General features: G+C 34.1%; 3 protein-coding genes across 3 annotated transcripts in view; all 3 read right to left on the bottom strand.

Annotated features, from left to right (window-relative positions):
* LOC309474891 (uncharacterized protein) overlaps positions 1-24,922 on the bottom strand; it is a gene marked incomplete at its 3' end in the record, with an annotated part of 100,865 nt that overhangs the window by 41,817 nt on the left and 34,126 nt on the right. The gene's annotated exons all lie outside the window — the stretch shown is intronic.
* LOC309476313 (uncharacterized protein) overlaps positions 1-24,922 on the bottom strand; it is a 78,274-nt gene that overhangs the window by 22,219 nt on the left and 31,133 nt on the right. The gene's annotated exons all lie outside the window — the stretch shown is intronic.
* LOC309476238 (uncharacterized protein) overlaps positions 1-24,922 on the bottom strand; it is a 52,283-nt gene that overhangs the window by 631 nt on the left and 26,730 nt on the right. Inside the window, exons 2-4 of the mRNA XM_082139508.1 lie at positions 972-1,286; positions 414-719; positions 27-170 (exon numbers count right to left, since the gene is read on the bottom strand). Coding sequence (XP_081995634.1) covers positions 27-170; positions 414-719; positions 972-1,218 — 697 coding nt within the window. The 5' untranslated portion in view covers positions 1,219-1,286. The remainder of the gene's footprint in view (positions 1-26; positions 171-413; positions 720-971; positions 1,287-24,922) is intronic.

The following is a 24,922-nucleotide window of genomic DNA, read 5'->3' as shown; positions in this document are numbered from 1 at the left end:
GAGAAATGACATCATCAATCATGTACCTGATGTGTGAATATGTGCTTGATCTCGTTCAGCTCTTCTGGATCTGATCTCATAAACCACAATAATGACAGTAGCCACGCCCACCAGAGCAGAGAGGACCAATCGGATCACAGCTTCAGTAGGACCACAACAGTGGACAGAGTCTGAGGAATAAACACATCAAACTGAGATCAGATCAGTCAATAAACACTAATATCAGCGCTGACATCAACTAATATTTCTGAATACACAGAAATATCAAATATCAAATCTAATCAACAATCTTATATTCGGTTCCAAGCGAGTTTTTATACGGTCTGTCATCTCAAACTATAAAGATTCAACAATTCAACATGTAAATAGTAGATAAGAAAATTTGAAGGAGAAGATAAATTATCTCTGCTCACCATAGACTCTGAATGATTTTGATGAGAATCTTCCTTCTGAATACATCAGTAGTTGATATTCTCCAGCATGTTCAGCTCTGGTGTTTGTGATGGTCAGAGATCCAGTTTGATTGTCCAGCTTCAGTCTGTCTCTGAATCTCCCATCAAGAACATCGTCATATACAGTGATTCTGTCGGCCCATTTATTGATTTCAGCTATTAAAGTGTCTTCATCTCTAAACCTCCACTCAATCAGATTAACATCCTTCATTTCAGTAAGATTAGAGTTTAGAGTGACTGAATCTCCCTCCTTCACTGACACCAGGACTGAATCATAAAACACACACACACACACACACACTCACACACACACACACACACACACACACACACACACAGGAACAGAGTTCGTCATAGATTAAGATGGTCACTTGATAGTTTAAAAAAGTAAATTGTTTGAAATTTAAATTTAAAATGAATTTCATCATTAAACACCAAAATAAAAATGGGATTTGAATTATTAATTGTATCTTTGTGCTGATTAAAATATAAAACATGTGAAACTGATATTTAACTCACCAAAGACAATGAGAACAAATCTCTCTCTGATCTCACTGTTGATCTTTAGTTTATAATATCCTTCATGTTCAGCTGTGGTGTCTGTGATGGTCAGAGATCCAGTTTGTTTGTCCAGCTTCAGTCTGTCTCTGAATCTCCCATCAAGAACATCATCATATACAGTGATTCTGTCGGCCGTTACATTGATTTCAGCTATTAAAGTGTTTTCATATCCAAACCTCCACTGAATCACATCATCATCCTTCATTTCAGTAAGATCAGAGTTTAGAGAGACTGAATCTCCCTCCTTCACTGACACTAACTCACCAAACACTCCTGAAGAACAGAGTTTTTCACAGATTAAAGTTTTAAAATCACTTGATGTTGTTTTGATGAAGCTTCACTAAAATACTTTTAATCATTTAAATGTGAAATTAATAATATTCTGCAGCATTACAACGACCAAAGATGATGAATGAAAAAATAAATAGATTTATATATGGAAAAATAACTAAAAAAGACACTTTTACTTTAATTAATATTTAATGTCACACTGAAACTAATGCTGTTGAGATCTGAGCTTCATATTTATATTATTTTATTTAATCAATCCATAATAACTGAGTTTAGAGCTGAATTCAAACTTGATCTGACAGTAAAATCACTGTTTAATTATATCTATAAATATGAGAATAACAGTGAATGTTAATCTTCTCTGACTAATTTAACCAGTAATTTATCACATGGTACCAGAACAGAAACAACTGAAGTCATAAAACCACATTTAAAACCTGAAGAACAGAGAGAGAGTTTGTCTCAGATTAAAGCTTAAATAACTTGATTTTGGTTTGATGAAGCTTCACTAAAATACAAATAAGTGAATAACATTCTGCAGCAGTATAAACAGAAAACATGCTGAATGAAATGTTTAATACTTAATTAAAACATAATTTTACATGGACCAGAAACTAAATAAAAAGAGACACTTTTACTTAGATAAGAGTAATGTCACACTTAAACGAATGCTGTTGGGTATTTTAGCTTCATATTTATTTATAACATATCCTTAAAGAAAATAGTTTAGACCTGAATCAAAACTTTAAAAATCAATAACTTAGGCTATACTTGAGAATAACAGTCAATGTTAATCATCTCTGACTAATTTCACCAATAATGTATTACATAGTAGTAAAACAGAAGCAACTGAAGCCTTAAAAACACATTTTAAACTCACCATCTAGACGCCACAAACAGAACAAAACTAATTTCAAATACATTTTCTTAATTTTATTCATCTACTCTAAATTGAGAAATGTTCCCTTGTCAACTAGCTGAAATAAAAAGTTTATATATATGTTTAACTTTAATTCAGTTCATATTTATATTTATATTCTGTGAAGGCCTCCTTCCCTTGCTTTCCCTCAGTACAGATAAAGCGTTGTCGGGATAATTGCGGTTCGCGTGGCTACGTGGAAGCGATAAATAATTCTGTATTATAAATGTTTAAGGCCAGACAAGTAGTTTGTTGAGGGTTGGTTTGTAAAGAAAGACGACAGGCCTGCGCATATATATATATATATATATATATATATATATATATATATATATATATATATATATATATATATATATATATATATATATATATATATATATATATATTTGTAAGAATTGAGAAATTAGAACAGTCTGGTTAAGGAGCGACCAGACCCTGAGAGGACAAAGGACCTCTCTGGAAATTAACATTTGAACTCCACCTTGTGCACTATCAAGACGAAAGTCTCACCTCAGAGTCAACCGAATCTACATTTCTGAGAAGAAAGGATCTTGCTGAAAATTACCATTTGAACCATTTGAACCTCAGAATACATCTCTTTCCCTCATCCCTCACTCCTTCTCCCCCATGTGAAGATCACCAAAAACTCACCCAAGAATCTAAATGGTTTAATGTGAATGATTATCATCGAGTATTATACATATTTAGTATCATTTGAAATGTCTCAGTGCGACTGGTACAAAGGTCTCATTTCCAAATAGGTCAAACAAAAGGTAATAAGGTTTTTTGGAGTTTATAGATAACTGGCACGCAAAGGAAGGTGGTCTCTAGACAAATGGTCTCCTGCCCCCCCAAAAGGTGTCAACTCCGAATGTAAATTCCCATTGTTAGCAGATGTTTCCATGTGAAAGAGGTTCTGTCTATATAATGGAATGCAGCAAAGGGTTCGGGGCTTTTCTGTTACTCAGATGAGCCCATGATGTTGAAGGACCTCAAAGAATTCAGCATCATGTATTTTAATGCCGGGTTTAATGCCGGGTTCTCTTTATTCCAGAGCATTTGATGTTTTGTATCGATTATCTTTGAATTGATTATGAAATTGGCATGATACATTTACCTGACATAATAAATTAATAAATAAATTGTTACATTTGATTATTCTAACCGACTTTGACATTTTCATTAAAGAGTTAAAAGGAATAGTCAAACATTCGCTCACATTTAATGATGCACAGATATCATTAAAACCTTTTCATTTATGGAGTCAGATGAAATAACGCGAAAATACATTTTCAAATGTATTGCATTTAATCAAAAAATACTTTGCCTCGAGAAAAGACAGTAACATGTTGAGACCTTCCGCGCTGGTCGGATGCTGGACTTTGGGCCGATCAAAGCGCAACCTTACAGGTGGTGACCCCGACGTGATCTCGCAACACAAGCGAGCAACGTCCTTTCCAGTAAAGTATTGGGATTTTAAAATCAACAAGAGGTTTGAACATCTTCTCTTTCTTCCGGCGTTGTGGTAAGTCAATTCTTTTAGCATTTTTAGAAGTGCTGAGACAAAATCAGCCATTGTTGTATTGGCTTTGTTGCAACAAACTGGCAACACGTGATGAGAATGAACAAAAGACAGAATGAAAATTATTCTGTAAACGATCGGAAAACATGTAACTGGATAAACGAAAAGACAAGTCGATGCATTTGTTTATGAAAAGCAAGGTTGAGAAGAACAGGATGATATGCTGCGCAGGTTAAAAATCAGATCTCAAGGCTAAGCTAAATGCTATGTCCATGCGTCTCACAAAATTCTTAACAGCAATCGGACTAAAAAGCATCTTTGCAATGATTCTGTTTGGATTTTCAAATTATTTGTAGTTGTGCTTAACACATTGTGCTCATAGAACACACTTTATAGTTGTTTGTGCTACTACAATGCACATAGGCTAGTTAAGTTTATTCTTTAAAACACATGATTGCTTTACTGTAAGTGTTGTATGAAACACTTGGTACAACGTGGTAAAACGTTGTAGATGCCATGCATTCTAGGCCATGTATCTTGTGTAAACTGGATTAAATATCTTGTGTGTTTATGTTGAATTTGTTTGTCTTATTGGTGGAAAACACTACTGTTTTTGAAATAGCTGCAGTAAAAGTAATTCAGACCAAGAATATTTAAAATCCACTACCATTTAACATCACAGTGGTAGTGAAGAATTGGACATTTAAAATGGGACCACCCTACCCTACCTGACCTTGAGAAACACTTGAGACCAGATGTACCATTCGCACTTGCTGACATGAACATGATATTTTATATTGAACATGACATGACATGATTTTGTTTTGTTGCATTGTGTGTTCCTATGCATTTCCTTACGACTTTTACGACATAAGTGCTCAATCGTGAAGTGAACATTTAAGATGCTTTTCAGGTGTCTCACACAAAGCAGTGTGAACAAAGGAGAACCCCTTCATCCACTGAGGTCTGCCCAAACAACCGCACCGCTGGAGGTGACAGAACTGGTCAAGAAGGGTCAGATTATCATCATGGGGAAGGTGCCACAGAAGCAGAAGTTTCTCCATGAAGGAATGACACATCAACTGAACAAGTTACAAAGGTCCAGACTGACTATGAAATTTGCTCATATCACAGGATCACAGGAAGAAAACCTGAACGCATTCATCCCCCTGCTGGACTCAGGCTACATACACCTGGTGAGACCAGGTGTTCTGCAGGTAAACACAACCCTCTGAGCTTCTACAGATGCTAACATTGCATAACCCCCATGGCTAACACAAGACAATTTTTGGGTTACATCTCAAGGATTACAACAAACGTTTATCAGTGACTCCATAGGGACTCATTTGAATTTGACCCACTGAGTCAAGGAGGGATAACTGTAAGAACTGAGAAATTAGAAAATGTCTGGTTAAGTAGCGACCAGACCCTGAGAAGAAAGGATCTTGCTGAAAATGACCATTTATAATAATATAATAATATATTAGACTTATATAGCGCCTTTCATGGTACCCAAGGTCGCTTAACAAATGTATGTGTGTGTGTGTGTGTGTGTGTGTGTGTGTGTGTGTGTGTGTGTGTACTCGTCTATCTATCTAACTGGGGACCTTGGTGTCGTTACACACTCACTAACAGGGGACCGTCGAGCCAAGTGGGGACATTTTTCAAGTCCCCTGTTGGTCATGCTTTAAAACATGTTAAAATCAGCCAAAACACGCTCTGGTTAATTTTGTACATTTTTGACCAAGTGGGGACTTACATGTGTGTGTGTGTTTAAGTCCATACTCAGCAGCGCTCCTGTAGGCTGGAGCAGGAACTGCAGTGGCCCATTAACACACGTCGTTCACACTTCTCTATTGTCTGAATGGCTGCTGTCCTAGAGAGGCTCTGAGACTGTAGAGCTGCTGTTTAACTGCTTAGTTCAGGAGCTTTCAGTAACACTTTATAATAACTGCACGCTATTAATCATTAGTTAAGCATTAGTAAAGAGTTAATTCATTTATAAAGCATTAATATACACTAATAAGCAGTATATAAATGCAGTTATAAATGCTTTATTCCTGTTTTAAAAGCATATCTATAATGTGTTTAATAATTGTATTTTCATACTTTATTAATGATCAATTTATCATTTCTAAATGAAGTATAGCATCATTTACAAAGCAGTTATTTAGGAGTTGTCAGTGGTTCATAAGATCCCTTAGAAAGTGTGAGTAAATTATTAAACTAATTCAATGTACATTCATACATCATACACTTATTATTCAGACATATAGTAATAGTTACTTAGTGTGTTAATAAATGCTTTATTAACATGTATTTCTACTGTAGTTCAGGTAGTTATAAAGCATTTAGTAGAGGTCAGTTCACAATTTTTTGTGAGCTCATCTAAAGTGAGGACTAGTTATGCTAGTTATGTAGGAGATTTAAAGGCTGTTAATATTTCTATGTTCTCTATCATTGTGTTGTGTTGTGTTTGTTTCCTTTTTCTGTTTAGAAGATAAATGAGTCTTTAAATCTCCTTTATAAATGCTTTACTAGGCATAACTAGTCCTCACTTTTGCTCACAAAATAGTGAACTGACCACTACTAAATGCTTTATAACTCCCTGAATCTACTACATTTACTCACACTTTCTAAGTGATCTTATTAATCACTGACAACTCCTAAATAACTGCTTTGTAAATAATGCTATACTTCATTTAGAAATGATAAATTGATAATTAATAAAGTATGAAAATACAATTATTAAACACATTATAGATATCCTTCTAAATCAATAATACAGCATTTAAAGCTGTATTTATAAACGGCTTATTAATGTCTGCTTTATGAATTATGATTTAACTGTTTACTAATGCTTAACTAATGATTAATTAAATGCAGTTATTATAAAGGGTTACCATATATATATTATATAATATTTTTCAGAATATAACTTCAAATATGCATTTTTTTTATAAAAAATAAAATAAAAAAAACATGCCAAGAGGGGATCTACAACTCAATGTTATAATTATAATGTAATTATTATTATATTATAAAGGTATTAATAATGCAACAGATAGTATTGGCTGCCTATTAATTAAAACATCATTTCTACAAAAAAAAAAAAAAAAAAAAATCAATAGACATGTCCTTATTTTTCTGTTTCCTTTGTTTCTAGTCAGTGTTTGAAATATTGCTCAATTTAAATGCAACCAAACATATGTCGTTCGTTACCATCCAACAGTGGACCTTTCTTTAAGATCTAATTCAAAACTTTTGAGTTGACTTGCTGCATCTGGTCATTTTGAAGAAACAAAAATGAAATCATTTTTTTCATAATATAAAAAAAAAAAAAAAAAAAAAAAAAAAACATGCCAAGATTGAATCTCAACTCTGAACGATCTCTACCTATACAACAGTGGACTCACAATAGCCTGCAATGGAACTGTGTGTGTGTGTGAATAGTTAAGTATGTCTTTATTTTGTAACTATAAGTTATATATATATTTATATATAGGCCTTCATAGATACTTTCTATGCTTGGTTATGCAGTCCCTAACAATTTACTTGCCATTGTTATGTGCCATTGCACTCACACATACATGTCTATATTACTAACAGACCAATGTCGTTCTACACTGGCCAAGTGAGGACTCAATGAATGATGTCTATCTATACAAGTGAGGACTTGAACAGTGTGTGTGTGTGTGTGTGTGTGAACAGTGAAGTGAACTGGCAGTGAAGTCTGTCTTCATTATGTATATATAGTATATTATATAGTATGTTATATATTATGCCTTTTATCATTCATAATATTTGTTTATTTTATTTAACACTTATTTTCTCTCTTCATAGATACTTTCTATGTTTGGTTATGCAGTCCCTTTAGGGTTTATAGGATTAATCAAACAGAAATAGCTCTTTAAGGTAACGATTTCAGGTCACTATAGTGACCTATATTTAGTATAGCGTAAAGCATACTTTGTACAGTGAATAATGATTTTATTAATCAAAATGAACTTCGCGTCCCCAGTTGGAAGGTAAAGAACGATACGTGTTTGGCTGCTTTGTACATTTCTTGCCATCACAAACACACTGTAAAGATTTTGGAGGTCAATCTCAAAATGTTATGTCGAAAAACTAAAGTGCAATAAATAATACACGCTTTAGGGTCTGTTTACACGACATCATTTTCAACTGAAAACTGAAAACGTTTTGGCCGTTCATTTCAACGAAAATGCCATTTTGGGGGCCTGACAATGAAAGCTTTTGAAAACGAGTTTTTGTGAGCTCATCTAAAGTGAGGACTAGTTATGCCTTGTAAAGCATTTATAAAGGAGATTTAAAGGCTGTTAATATTTCTATGTTCTCTATCGTGTTGTGTTTGTTTCCTTTTTCTGTTTAGAATATAAATGAGTCTTTAAATCTCCTTTATAAATTATTTACAAAGCATAACTAGTCCTCACTTTAGATGAGCTCGCAAAATAGTGAACTGACCACTACTAAATGCTTTATAACTGCCTGAATCTACTACATTTACTCACACTTTCTAAGTGATCTTATTAATCACTGTAAACACCTAAATAACTGATTTGTAAATAATGCTATACTTCATTTAGAAATGATAAATTGATTTAATAAAGTATGAAAATGCAATTATTAAACACATTATAGATATGCTTCTAACTCAATAATACAGCGTTTAAAGGTGTATTTATAAACTGCTTACTAATGTCTGCTTTATGAATTATGATTTATCTGTTTACCAATGCTTAACTAATGATTAATAGGATGCAGTTTTTATAAAGGGTTACCATATATATTATATTATATTTCTCAAAATATAACTTCAAATTTGCATTTTTTTTTATAAAAAAAAAAGCATGCCAAGAGGGGATCTGCAACTAAATGTTATAATTATAATGTAATTATTATTATATTAAGATATTAATAATGCGACTGATAGTATTGGCTGCCTATTAATTAAAACATAATTTCTACTCTTAAAAAAAATCAATAGACATGTCCTTATTTTTCTGTTTCCTTTGTTTCTAGGATGTTGATGTACAGAGATATTCAGTGTTTGAAATATTGCTCAATTTAAATGCAACCAAATATATGTCGTTCGTTACCATCCAACAGTGGACCTTTCTTTAAGATCTAATTCAAAACTTTTGAGTTGACTTGCTGCATCTGGTCATTTTGAAGAAACAAAAATTTAATCATTTTTTTCATAATATAACTTTAAAAAAATCAAAATTAAAAAAATTAAACATGCCAAGATTGAATCTCAACTCTGAACGATCTCTACCTATACAACAGTGGACTCACAATAGCCTGCAATGGAACTGTGTGTGTGTGAACAGTTAAGTATGTCTTTATTTTGTAACTATAAGTTATATATATTTATATATAGGCCTTCATAGATACTTTCTATGCTTGGTTATGCAGTCCCTAACAATTTACTTGCCATTGTTATGTGCCATTGCACTCACACATACATGTCTATATTACTAACAGACCAATGTCGCTCTACACTGGCCAAGTGAGGACTCAATGAACGATGTCTATCTATACAAGTGAGGACTTGAACAGTGTGTGTGTGTGTGTGTGTGTGTGTGAACAGTGAAGTGAACTGGCAGTGAAGTCTGTCTTCATTATGTATATATAGTATATTATATAGTATATTATATATTATGCCTTTTATCACTCGTTTTGAAAACGATGCCTTTACCATCTGCATGTAAACAACATAAACGTGAATTTGTGAAATTGTTACGTCATTCCAACCCGGTCACACTAAATGCGTCTCTATAGCACACATTGTGTTTATTGTGCAATTTATACGTGCATATGATAGGCATGGGTGGGTTTAGGGTAGGTTTAGTAGTGGTGTGTAATATGTAATATGTATTATATGTTTGGTTAGGATTAGTTTTGTAGGATGTGTGTGTATTACACTCAATAAAGTGCGTATTATATGCATGTAAAAAAATATATTTTCGCGTAAAAATTGCACGATAAACACAATGCGTGCCATAGAGATGCATTTTCATGAGATCAGGCAGGTCATGCACAAGTATATAACATGGTCACATGCGTACTTATCATCACGTGTTCACATGTTCATGAATATTTTAGTTTTTTTTTTTTTTTTTTGACAAAGTAAGAAAGGTTTGGGGTGTGCTTTTAGATGGGCCTTTAAAATTTGACAAACAAATATCTTCAGTAACTGGATCTAGTTTCTATCAACTCCGTCTTTTGTCTAAAATTAAACACTTCCTAACTGACAAAACACTAGAGATGGCTGTTCATGCTTTTATTACTTCCCATTTAGACTACAGCAACTCATTGTATTGCGGTATTTCCAAGTCACAAATCGCTCGCCTTCAACTGGTCCAAAATGCTGCAGCAAGATTTATTCACAAAAGTAGTAAATATAATCACATGATGATGATGATACATTTTATTTATATTGCGCTTTTCTGCTTTACATATAGCCTCACATTCAAGCTGGGGGCAAGCTGGGGCCAGTTGTACTGTTAGAGGGGCCAGTTTAGACCTTATTGTTGTCATATCATTTTCTGCACTGCACTATAGGCATTAACAGGCAAAATACCATGATTACCAATCATTCAACAATGTATTTGCATTGCCATTATATTTTTTTAATTTGCATTACATATTCAGAATCAGTCACATTAACTGCATTCTACGATTTTTGTGTTTTTTTTGCAAAAAGATCAACAAATTCATCTAGATTTAAGGCCTTTGCCCTCCTTGACTCAATACTTAGAACACCTAAATTGCTTAATCTGTCATCTGACATTGTGGACCTGAGATAGGTTTTCACCAGCTTTAGTGCATACAATATAATATACAATTAAATTATGCTTATTTTAAATGTATTGTGCAGGCTAGGTATAAAAAATATAGGAAAAACCATGATAATATGAAACGCTTCAAAACAGAGCGCACAAAGCGCGTATGCGCATCGCGGGTGCAGAATGATGTGCTCAAAGCAACATGGAGTCACAGTGTTCAGCGCTGCACAAGTGCGCATTTAAAAGTTCACGGCACAAAGCGAAGACATTTCGAGCGCACAAATCCTAGTGTAGCCTATATCTGTCCAACAGTTTATTGATCATTTGTTTCTTCACATAGTGAAGTTTTAAATTCCAGTTATTGTGCGTTTGATGCCGATTCATAGTCCTTGTGGTGTGAACAGGCACACGGTAGCGAGTCGTTTTAAAACAGCAACAAACATCAAATACAAATACACAAAATAAAGTCATTTTATGCAAATCCACAGCCTTTTATCTACAGATCAAGCATTATAATGTGTATATATCATATTGGAGAGAGTTTTACCGTGCATATATATAACATAATATAAATTAACATTACAAAAGTTAATGATAGTACATTTCAAATACCTAAAAATTGACAATTAAGTGATTTTGTTCGAGTCAAAATTATTACTTAACATTAATGAACCAACGGTTCACATTTTTTACTTTAGCAATCTTATGGGTTGTGGTCTCTCAGACATTGGCAGTAATAAAAATACAATAAAAACATAGTTTCCCTTTGGACTTAAATTACATATCTTTGTGGTATACGGTAGAAATATTGCACATTTCAGTCTAGCTTAGGTTTTTAAAATAAATAACACAGTCTTGGAAATAATATGTAAGCATGCGCAAATAAGCCTGTATAGTATAAATCAAGTTCTGTTGGTCTTTGTGTTTAAGTGAGAAATTAATTCATTTAAATTGAAAGATCTCAATGTTTATAAGATCTTTCAATTATGTTTAACAGTTTTGAGCGTATAAGGCTATGTTCACACTTAGCGTCTTTTTTCAAACTGCCAGCGTCTGTTCTACATTATAACCCTATGGAGTAAACCGTTTTTTCAAAAAAGTCCTGAGCGCTTTTTTAGACGCCACCGCCGGCGTCTTTTTCTGCAGCTCAGAGCGTCTTTTTAAGTTGAAAAAAGTTCAACTTTTCTGAAAAGAACGCCCTACGTCAAGCGCCTTTTTGACAGCTGACCAATGACAAGCGAGTAGCGACACCTGTCGTTTCCATAACAACAAGAACAACTGTCTGTCGTGCACCCACAAACGTCTTTGTGAACCGACATTCTCCTCCCCGGTAACTTCAAAAGCCAACGCAAGAGCCAACTTTCTCTTTCTCGACATCTTTTGCATCACACAGCACTAGGCTACTGTTGCAGCTCTTGTTATAGCAACAAAAGACGCGCTCGGCTGCTATTTGTAACCGAACGCTGCCAGCGTTTTTTTTTTGCTAAAAAAACGCCGTTGTCAACTTTTTCTTGTCAAAAAAGACGCTAAGTGTGAACATAGCCTAAAAGAGTGTATAAAAATGGGCTCTGAGTTTTGGCAGTGGTTGTGTCTAAGTGAAATATGTAGTTTGGAAGATGTAGTCACTGAATGCATTAATACAACATTGAATGACACAGATATTTGCAACACTTCTACAGTAATACCGTAGTAAAATATTTTCAGAATCTAAAAAATTAAATACTATCAAAACAATTAGATGTAGCTGAACACATACAGGTATTAATCTTTCAGTTTCATCACCATCTATAAAAAGGGGAAACTTGGGGGAAATGTGTACTGTACTGTAAACAATGACCATGTGACATAAAATGCTGTGAATTCTGAACAACAGAAAACAGCAGAAATATGTTAGAATTCTACCCGTTATTTGTGTGTTTTTTTAATTAACATGTGTTTTTGGGGGGTAAAACCTTTTCTAGTGTTCTGGAAGAATGAGTTGATCTGAGAATGAAGTTTCAGTGCATTTTGAATGTGAAATGAACTGCTGTCAAGCTGTAAGTTGGTTTGGAGAAGATATCATGGTCTTTTAACCTGATATCATTTAAGACATCATTTAAGACTGTGGTATAAATGATTGAATGATTTAACCATAACTCATTACTATCCTTGATATTCTAAAATAGGTATTTTTCATGTGTATGTAGACTAGGGTGTGTGATATTGAGTTGTTGCACTTCCCCCCCACACACAATTTACATATCAATGCAGGAAGGCCTTAAAGGCCAGTGTTTTTCTTAGGTGAGAAAACTGGCCAACAACCCCCAGAGTAGTGTTACCAATATCTGTGCAACTTCTCAAATACACTAGAATAAACTAGAGAAAACGATGGGATTTACCCTGCCAAATTTATTTTGTAAAGTTTTCTTTTGTAAAAATGTATTTAAAAAATAAATAAAACAAGAATTACACTATCTACTGTTCACTGCAGTTAATGTTACATTATCCAAGTTACAATACTGTACAAAAATATGAAACTGAGATTAACACTTGTATAGGTGTTTAGTTAAATATATATTTTTTTGTTTTTGTTTTTTTTAGATTCAGAATTTAAATATTAGGTTTTGAACATCAGTTTTGATTAGAGAATGTAAACATCTGTAAATTGGCCTGTATAGAACATAAATGTCTATTGGTGTTTGTGTTAAGTTAGAAATAATTTTTTTTTTTGCCAAAGCAATAATAAATGATCCACAGTTTGGCTCACATAAGCTCCGTTCACACAGAGATTCCGGAAAATACACCTTGCACAATTCTGAAATCAGTATTATATATTATAATATAATATTTAAATATAAAATCTTGTTTACTTGTTTAGCACTATGTTTACAATGAAACTAAATTAATGATTATTCCAAACACAAATAAAATGTAAGTTTCCCAATTCTAAAGTCACTTTTTCAAAACTCTCTTCACACAGTGATCACACCTTCCGTCTATGTGAGCTAAACTGTGGATCACTGCTTTGAAAGATGTCATTGAATGCATTTTGTTCCATTTACATTAATTATTCTTAAACACAAACACCAACAGAACTTTATGTTCTATACAGGCTAATTTGCACGTTTACATACTCTTTTTAAAACTGTTAATAATAATAGTACTGTTAAACTGTTAAAAATTTATTTCAGTAATATCACATTGAAATAGATATTCTGATTCTAAAATATAATAATATCAAAATAATTAGATGTAAGTGTTAGTCTTTCATTTTCATCACCATCTATACAAAAGGGGAAACTTAGGAATATTTTAGTACAGTAATGTTAAAAAGTTAGTTTGTTAGTATACTTTACTTTATTGTCCTTTTTCAGGAAATTTGTCTTGGACTCAAAGCTGCATTAGTACACAACATATACATACACACACAAACCAAAAAGAGTTTAAAACTACATATATGTATAACTACATCTTGCTATTTAACATATTAATAGATACTCTAACGGTTACTCTTACTCAGTGGGACTCTATACCGTCTCCATGATGGCAGAAGCTGATACATTGGAAATAAAACATGGCTTGAATCACTCACTATTGTCTGTGCATTTTTAAAAATCCACGATTCGTAAATTGATTGAAGTGATGAGTACTCTCTTACACCCATAACTTACATTGCAGTTTTCACAAGACATGCAAGCTGTGATTTTAATTGGACCGAAAGATTGCCATATGAAGTTTGCATCCTATAATTTAAAAGACTACCTAAAACGGCATAATGAAATAATTGCATAATTCTCTGATTTACACCGAACAGCCTAAGTCTTCTTAAAAAAATACAATCGTTGCCGGAATTTTGAACAAAGATAATCAATGTTGGCTTTCCAAGTAAATGAACGATCAATGACCACACCTAGATACTTATAGGTATCCACCTGCTCAATATTATCATAGATGATAACTGGGCTGTAATCAAAAAGGATTATGTAACATCAACTGCAGTGAATTATAAACAGTAGATAGTGTCATTCTTGTTTTATGAAAGCATTTTACAAAAGAAAACATTGTGTAATGCTCCTGTTGTTTGTGTTTTTTTGTTTTATGTGTGACAAAGTGTATCACTAAGTGTATGGGTGAAACCTTTTCTAATGTTCTGGAAGAATGAGTTTATCTGAGACATGAAGTTTCAGTGCATTTTGATTGTGAAATGAACTGCTGTCAAGCTGTAAGTTGGTTAGGAGAACTGAGTGAAGAGTTTTGAAAATGTACCTAAATATTGAGAAATGTGTCATAGCGATTGTAAAAACCTGTAATTTAATTTAATTTGGCAGGGTAAATCCCAGCGTTTTCTCTAGTTTATTCTAGTGTATTTGAGAAGTTGCACAGATATTGGTAACAGGACTCTGGGGGTTGTTGGCCAGTTTTCTCACCTAAGAAAAACACTGGCCTTTAAGGCCTTCCTGCATTGATATGTAAATTGTGTGTGGGGGGGAAGTGCAACAACTCAATATCACACACCCTAGTCTACATACACATGAAAAATACCTATACAAATAAAAAAACCACACAAATAACGGGTAGAATTCTAACATATTTCTGCTGTTTTCTGTTGTTCAGAATTCACAGCATTTTATGTCACATGGTCATTGTTTACAGTACAGTACACATTTCCCCCAAGTTTCCCCTTTTTATAGATGGTGATGAAACTGAAAGATTAATACCTGTATGTGTTCAGCTACATCTAATTGTTTTGATAGTATTTAATTTTTTAGATTCTGAAAATATTTTACTACGGTATTACTGTAGAAGTGTTGCAAATGTCTGTGTCATTCAATGTTGTATTAATGCATTCAGTGACTACATCTTCCAAACTACATATTTCACTTAGACACAACCACTGCCAAAACTCAGAGCCCATTTTTATACATTCTTTTATACGCTCAAAACTGTTAAACATAATTGAAAGATCTTATAAACATTGAGATCTTTCAATTTAAATGAATTAATTTCTCACTTAAACACAAAGACCAACAGAACTTGATTTACTATACAGGCTTATTTGCGCATGCTTACATATTATTTCCAAGACTGTGTTATTTATTTTAAAAACCTAAGCTAGACTGAAATGTGCAATATTTCTACCGTATACCTAAAAGATATGTAATTTAAGTCCAAAGGGAAACTATGTTTTTATTGTATTTTTATTACTGCCAATGTCTGAGAGACCACAACCCATAAGATTGCTAAAGTAAAAAATGTGTACCGTTGGTTCATTAATGTTAAGTAATATTTTTGACTCGAACAAAATCACTTAATTGTCAATTTTTAGGTATTTGAAATGTACTATCATTTACTTTTGTAATGTTAATTTATATTATGTTATATATATGCACGGTAAAACTCTCTCCAATATGATATATACACATTATAATGCTTGATCTGTAGATAAAAGGCTGTGGATTTGCATAAAATGACTTTATTTTGTGTATTTGTATTTTATGTTTGTTGCTGTTTTAAAACGACTCGCTACCGTGTGCCTGTTCACACCACAAGGACTATGAATCGGCATCAAACGCACAATAACTGGAATTTAAAACTTCACTATGTGAAGAAACAAATGATCAATAAACTGTTGGACAGATATAGGCTACACTAGGATTTGTGCGCTCGAAATGTCTTCGCTTTGTGCCGTGAACTTTTAAATGCGCACTTGTGCAGCGCTGAACACTGTGACTCCATGTTGCTTTGAGCACATCATTCTGCACCCGCGATGCGCATACGCGCTTTGTGCGCTCTGTTTTGAAGCGTTTCATATTATCATGGTTTTTCCTATATTTTTTATACCTAGTCTGCACAATACATTTAAAATAAGCATAATTTAATTGTATATTATATTGTATGCACTAAAGCTGGTGAAAACCTATCTCAGGTCCACAATGTCAGATGACAGATTAAGCAATTTAGGTGTTCTAAGTATTGAGTCAAGGAGGGCAAAGGCCTTAAATCTAGATGAATTTGCTGATCTTTTTGCAAAAAAAAACACAAAAATCGTAGAATGCAGTTAATGTGACTGATTCTGAATATGTAATGCAAATTTAAAAAATATAATGGCAATGCAAATACATTGTTGAATGATTGGTAATCATGGTATTTTGCCTGTTAATGCCTATAGTGCAGTGCAGAAAATGATATGACAACAATAAGGTCTAAACTGGCCCCTCTAATGGCGCTTTTCCACTACACAGTACCAGCTCGCCTCGGCTCGGCTCGGCTCGACTCGACTCGGCTCTGTTTGGTTTTCCACTGTGTAAAAGTTGTACCTGTACCTGCTTCCAGGTACTTTTTTTCGTACCACCTCCGGCGCGGTTCTGAGCGAGCTGAGGCGAGCTGAGGCGATACTAAAATGTGACGTGAAAACACAGCAGACTGCTGATTGGTCAGAGAGAATCGTCACTATTCCCTGCGTCATCATTGCACGCGCCAGACGGAGTATCCTGAATGAAAACAGCAAAAACAAAAACAAAAACATCCAAAAACAGCATACACTCGATTTCCTCCATTGTCCTGTGTGTTTGGGTAGCGGGCGCGTCTCGCGTAAAAGATTAAGTCACGGCAGTTTCCTGCGGCGTCGCTATGACGACCAGGTACTATTGTGGAGGTACTATCTGCAATGGAAAACGGAGCGAAAAGCGAGCCGAGCCGAGCCGAGCTGAGTCGAGTCGAGTCGAGTTGAGCTGGTACTGGTAATGGAAAAGCGCCATAACAGTACAACTGGCCCCAGCTTGCCCCCAGCTTGAATGTGAGGCTATATGTAAAGCAGAAAAGCGCAATATAAATAAAATGTATCATCATCATCATGTGATTATATTTACTACTTTTGTGAATAAATCTTGCTGCAGCATTTTGGACCAGTTGAAGGCGAGCGATTTGTGACTTGGAAATACCGCAATACAATGAGTTGCTGTAGTCTAAATGGGAAGTAATAAAAGCATGAACAGCCATCTCTAGTGTTTTGTCAGTTAGGAAGTGTTTAATTTTAGACAAAAGACGGAGTTGATAGAAACTAGATCCAGTTACTGAAGATATTTGTTTGTCAAATTTTAAAGGCCCATCTAAAAGCACACCCCAAACCTTTCTTACTTTGTCAAAAAAAAAAAAAAAAACTCAAATACTCATGAACATGTGAACACGTGATGATAAGTACGCATGTGACCATGTTATATACTTGTGCATGACCTGCCTGATCTCATGAAAATGCATCTCTATGGCACGCATTGTGTTTATCGTGCAATTTTTACGCGAAAATATATATTTTTTACATGCATATAATACGCACTTTATTGAGTGTAATACACACACATCCTACAAAACTAATCCTAACCAAACATATAATACATATTACATATTACACACCACTACTAAACCTACCCTAAACCCACCCATGCCTATCATATGCACGTATAAATTGCACAATAAACACAATGTGTGCTATAGAGACGCATTTAGTGTGACCGGGTTGGAATGACGTAACAATTTCACAAATTCACGTTTATGTTGTTTACATGCAGATGGTAAAGGCATCGTTTTCAAAACGAGTGATAAAAGGCATAATATATAATATACTATATAATATACTATATATACATAATGAAGACAGACTTCACTGCCAGTTCACTTCACTGTTCACACACACACACACACACACACACACTGTTCAAGTCCTCACTTGTATAGATAGACATCGTTCATTGAGTCCTCACTTGGCCAGTGTAGAGCGACATTGGTCTGTTAGTAATATAGACATGTATGTGTGAGTGCAATGGCACATAACAATGGCAAGTAAATTGTTAGGGACTGCATAACCAAGCATAGAAAGTATCTATGAAGGCCTATATATAAATATATATAACTTATAGTTACAAAATAAAGACATACTTAACTGTTCACACACACACAGTTCCATTGCAGGCTATTGTGAGTCCACTGTTGTATAGGTAGAGATCGTTCAGAGTTGAGATTCAATCTTGGCATGTTTAATTTTTTTAATTTTTTTAATTTTGATTTTTTTAAAGTTATATTATGAAAAAAATGATTTAATTTTTGTTTCTTCAAAATGACCAGATGCAGCAAGTCAACTCAAAAGTTTTGAATTAGATCTTAAAGAAAGGTCCACTGTTGGATGGTAACGAACGACATATGTTTGGTTGCATTTAAATTGAGCAATATTTCAAACACTGACTTTCTCTGTACATCAACATCCTAGAAACAAAGGAAACAGAAAAATAAGGACATGTCTATTGATTTTTTTTAAGAGTAGAAATTATGTTTTAATTAATAGGCAGCCAATACTATCAGTCACATTATTAATATCTTAATATAATAATAATTACATTATAATTATAACATTTAGTTGCAGATCCCCTCTTGGCATGCTTTTTTTTTAATAAAAAAAAATGCAAATTTGAAGTTATATTTTGAGAAATATAATATAATATATATGGTAACCCTTTATAAAAACTGCATCCTATTAATCATTAGTTAAGCATTGGTAAACAGATAAATCATAATTCATAAAGCAGACATTAGTAAGCAGTTTATAAATACACCTTTAAACGCTGTATTATTGAGTTAGAAGCATATCTATAATGTGTTTAATAATTGCATTTTCATACTTTATTAAATCAATTTATCATTTCTAAATGAAGTATAGCATTATTTACAAATCAGTTATTTAGGTGTTTACAGTGATTAATAAGATCACTTAGAAAGTGTGAGTAAATGTAGTAGATTCAGGCAGTTATAAAGCATTTAGTAGTGGTCAGTTCACTATTTTGCGAGCTCATCTAAAGTGAGGACTAGTTATGCTTTGTAAATAATTTATAAAGGAGATTTAAAGACTCAGTTATCTTCTAAACAGAAAAAGGAAACAAACACAACACGATAGAGAACATAGAAATATTAACAGCCTTTAAATCTCCTTTATAAATGCTTTACAAGGCATAACTAGTCCTCACTTTAGATGAGCTCACAAAAACTCGTTTTCAAAAGCTTTCATTGTCAGGCCCCCAAAATGGCATTTTCGTTGAAATGAACGGCCAAAACGTTTTCAGTTTTCAGTTGAAAATGATGTCGTGTAAACAGACCCTAAAGCGTGTATTATTTATTACACTTTAGTTTTTCGACATAACATTTTGAGATTGACCTCCAAAATCTTTACAGTGTGTTTGTGATGGCAAGAAATGTACAAAGCAGCCAAACACGTATCGTTCTTTACCATCCAAATGGGGACGCGAAGTTCATTTTGATTAATAAAATCATTATTCACTGTATAAAGTATGCTTTACGCTATACTAAATATAGGTCACTATAGTGACCTGAAATCGTTACCTTAAAGAGCTATTTCTGTTTGATTAATCCTATAAACCCTAAAGGGACTGCATAACCAAGCATAGAAAGTATCTATGAAGAGAGAAAATAAGTGTTAAATAAAATAAACAAATATTATGAATGATAAAAGGCATAATATATAATATACTATATAATATACTATATATACATAATGAAGACAGACTTCACTGCCAGTTCACTTCACTGTTCACACACACACACACACACACACTGTTCAAGTCCTCACTTGTATAGATAGACATCGTTCATTGAGTCCTCACTTGGCCAGTGTAGAGCGACATTGGTCTGTTAGTAATATAGACATGTATGTGTGAGTGCAATGGCACATAACAATGGCAAGTAAATTGTTAGGGACTGCATAACCAAGCATAGAAAGTATCTATGAAGGCCTATATATAAATATATATAACTTATAGTTACAAAATAAAGACATACTTAACTATTCACACACACACACACAGTTCCATTGCAGGCTATTGTGAGTCCACTGTTGTATAGGTAGAGATCGTTCAGAGTTGAGATTCAATCTTGGCATGTTTATTTTTTTTAATTTTTTTAATTTTTTTTTTTTTTAAAGTTATATTATGAAAAAATTTATTAAATTTTTGTTTCTTCAAAATGACCAGATGCAGCAAGTCAACTCAAAAGTTTTGAATTAGATCTTAAAGAAAGGTCCACTGTTGGATGGTAACGAACGACATATGTTTGGTTGCATTTAAATTTAGCAATATTTCAAACACTGAATATCTCTGTACATCAACATCCTAGAAACAAAGGAAACAGAAAAATAAGGACATGTCTATTGATTTTATTAGAGTAGAAATTATGTTTTAATTAATAGGCCACAACAGAGAATGAATTTCTTAAAGCAATAACTTTGCTGTAATGTCCACAACATAAAGCTTCTGATGTTTTATAGTGCTTTCATTGAAAGTGTTATGATATTCTGTATTATTTGTTGGTATGGAACTGCTACTGAGATACAGAAGAAATTATTAAGAAAAGTAGTAACAAGTAAATTGTTAGGGACTGCATAACCAAGCATAGAAAGTATCTATGAAGAGAGAGCGTTAAATAAGAAAAATAATATTATGAATGATAAGAGGATATTCTCGCCTCTGCTTTTGAACTGTTGCCGTCGGGCCGTCTGTATTTTTTACCCCGTTGTAGATTTAAATGGTCTTTCCTAAAACAAATCGTATTTAAAATGTTTTGATAACTGATAGGTTATATATATATATATATATAGAGAGAGAGAGAGAGAGAGAGAGAGGAGAGAGAGAGAGAGAGAGAGAGAGAGAGAGAGTTACATAATGAAGGCAGACTTCACTGCCAGTTCACTTCACTGTTCACACACACACAGCTCCATTGCAGGCTATCAAGTCCCCACTAGTATAGATAGAGATCGTTCAGAGTTTCAGGTCCCCACTTGGCATGTTTTTTTTAAAATAAAAAAATGCATATTTGAAGTTATATTATGAAAAAAGAGCTTAAAAGAAAATTTTGTATGTCATTTTTGTTCCTTCAAAATGACCAGAAACACTAGTCCCCTCTTGGCCAGTGTAGAGCGATAGTCCCCTGTTAGTAATATAGACGTGTATGTGTGTGTGTGTGTGTGTGTGTGTGTGTGTGTGTGTGTGTGTGTGTGTGTGTGTGTGTGTGTGTGTGTGTGTGTGTGTGTGTGTGTGTGCGTGAGTGGGTGGGGGAGGGGTTAGGGGTCAAGAGACTTCATGAAAAGAACTGTCTTAAGGTGCATTTTGAACATGGGCAGGGATGGGGCAGAACGAACGTGGAGAGGTAGACTGTTCCAGAGTGTTGGAGCATTTGCAGAGAAGGCATTTGAACTCACCATTTGAGACAAAAGTCTCACCTCAGAATACATCTCTTTCCCTCTTCCCCCACTCCTTCTCCCCCATGTGAAGATCACCAAAAACTCACCCAAGAATCTAAATGGTTTAATGTCTCATGAAACAATACTGCATAAAATGTGACTCAACTTTCAAGTTACTTGGTTTTGCATCCATAGATGAACCCCATTAACCAAATTTCATGATGATTGATACTAAAGAATAATATACAAAATTAATAAATAATTTAAGCGCTTGACAAATTCCCATGTCTCCATCATGTTTTCTCAACTTCACTTCAAATAAAGTTTGCATATATATTTCTAAATTAGCTATTTTGAGTATTAGCATATACTTACAATACTTATAAACACAATTTATAAAAAAAAAAAAATTGTGTAAAACCAGTAAATTAGTTTGTCTCTAAAACTTCAGTCCACCCTGTTACACTGGTGCTACTTGCCCTTTAAAATATCAAGCAAATGTCCTAAATCACATGACTTGCTAGAAGTGACATCATTAGCTTGGAGGGAAACTTCTCTGAGAACACACTAAGTCTCAGTCATAAACTTTTCTCTCTTTCCCTCATTTTATAAGGTTTATCTAATAGCGTAAAACAGAAGCCCATATGGGTATGAAACGGGCTGATAAACTGGGCTCTATACAGGATTGTCTGCTGGTTCCATAATGCCAATCGTCCACATGGATTTCATGCAGGATTGCTCTTGCCAACAGGTGGGACCCAACTGAGCAACATGTGCAAGACCCATCTCGGTCCAGCTTTAGGTTTTATGTGGTTCTACAAGGTTACTACATGGGCTGAAATATGGGCTGTAAGTGGGTTTGTCCACGGGTGCCATGCGGGTTTATGCAGGATTTCACTGGGCTTTAGATGCAGACCAACTATGGATCATGTGCAAAACCCATGAAATTACCCATGTGGGACATGTCCACCATGTTATACTGGACATGAAAATGTTTATTATGTTAAATTAATTTGGGTAACACTTTATATTACGACCCGCAAACAACTGCGTAAGTAAACCGAAACTACGGTGTACATTTCTGTAATTATAGTGTACTTCCGTGTAGGTATAAGGGAACAATATGTTAAGTTTTGGGTAATAAAGGGGTAACAAGCAGATATACAACCTGCAAAGAACTTCGTAAGTAAACCGAAATTACGGTGTACGTTTCTGTAATTATAGTGTACCTCCGTGTAGGTATAAGGTAACAATATGTTACGTTTTGGGTATTAAAGGGGTACAGATATATAAGCAAATTATTTATAATGTAATTATTTTAAAACTAACAGGTACCTATTCTGTATATATTAAGTTTTTATCACATTTCTGGCAAAATATGTTCTTGTGCAATGTAGTTACAGGGTAATTTTGACATCTGTGGGTTGAAAATTAAACTTTTTGGCAATGCTATTTATTGGCTTTTCTTACTAAACTACTTAACGTTAAGCCAAAAAAAAAAAAAAAAGAAGTTTTTGCTATGATTTTAATTTAAAACGTACCATGTAGTACTTATACTTAACTTATCACATTGTATTGCAATGACACTTAAATGTCAGGGCAAATATACTGTGTAATTAAAAGTTTTTTTTGTTTTGTTTTTTTAATAAGAGTACCTTTCTCTGTAATTACTGTGCAAATAGTGTTGTTTCATATTGTTACATAGTAAGTAGTGTTTGTTACCCGTTTCAACTGTGTATTTACAGGGTAAGTGTAACTCCTGCGGGCTGTAAATTAAAGTGGCGCTTGTTACCCCCTTGTTCTGTGTAGTTACAGGGTAAGTGTAACTCCTGCGGGCTGTAAATTAAAGTGGCGCTTGTTTCCCCCTTGTTCTGTGTAGTTACAGGGTAAGTGTAACTCCTGCGGGCTGTAAATTAAAGTGGCGCTTGTTTCCCCCTTGTTCTGTGTAGTTACAGGGTAAGTGTAACTCCTGCGGGCTGTAAATTAAAGTGGCGCTTGTTTCCCCCTTGTTCTGTGTAGTTACAGGGTAAGTGTAACTCCTGCGGGCTGTAAATTAAAGTGGCGCTTGTTACCCCCTTGTTCTGTGTAGTTACAGGGTAAGTGTAACTCCTGCGGGCTGTAAATTAAAGTGGCGCTTGTTACCCCCTTGTTCTGTGTAGTTACAGGGTAAGTGCAGTAAATATACAATAAAGGATCCAATTTAATTTCTGACTTTTATTTTACAAAGACATTTCAAAACACTTTTCTTCTTCTTTCTTTTCTTGCTCTTCTTTTTCTTAACTTCCACTGGGGACTCTGAAGTTGAGGAGTTGATGGAGTCCCATTGGTCTTGCTGCACTGCAAAAATATGAATATACAGTATATACATGCTCTTAGCAAGCTACACCCTCAATTTTAAGTTGTCGAACAATCCTCCACTCTAAACATTTTGTGCCACCTGATATTACTGTAGTAACTGTAATTTTGAAGAAAACACATTTTGGTGAAGTTTGAGTCAGATCATGGGGGGTTGTGATATTTTATAGTGATAATGACTGTAGTGCAGCAGAAAATGTTTTTTAAAAAGGCATAGTTGTTCTGACAGCAAAAAAAAAAAAAAAAAAAAAAAAAAAAAACATGAAACAAACCTGAGGGCTGTGGCAATAGTTCAATAGTTTGGATTGAGCTGATCAACAAACGGACAGGGAACTACGTCATCACGTTGAAAGGTCACGCCTGCGTCGGCCGAAGTACCGCCCACTGTTTACAATGCGACCGTACGTAGGAGGATAATTCAAATAGTATTGTTTGCGATTATATAGAAATAGTATTCAGTGAATATGAATATGAATAGTATATGAATAACATTCTGATGAATATGAATAGTAGTTCAAATAGTATTGCCGGCGCAGGCGTGACCTTTCAACGTGATGACGTAGTTCCCTGTTCGTTTGTTGATCAGCTCAATCCGTACTGTTGAAGGTAAAAAGTCTATAAATTATATATATATATATATTTTTAAATGACCTATCGTTTCGCTAGATAACAACCTCTTCTTCAGCTGTGATCGCGTACAGCCCGTTTAAACACTTCAAAGACTTCTGAAACTGCATTGATTTGGACTTGGACTTTGGACTTTTGAACGATGGTGACCAATGAAGTCCGTTG

This window comes from Leuciscus leuciscus (genome assembly GCF_965113295.1).
Source record: "Leuciscus leuciscus genome assembly, chromosome: 15".
In the NCBI taxonomy this organism is placed as follows: domain Eukaryota; kingdom Metazoa; phylum Chordata; class Actinopteri; order Cypriniformes; family Leuciscidae; genus Leuciscus; species Leuciscus leuciscus.
This window is presented reverse-complemented; position numbering and strand designations above follow the sequence as displayed.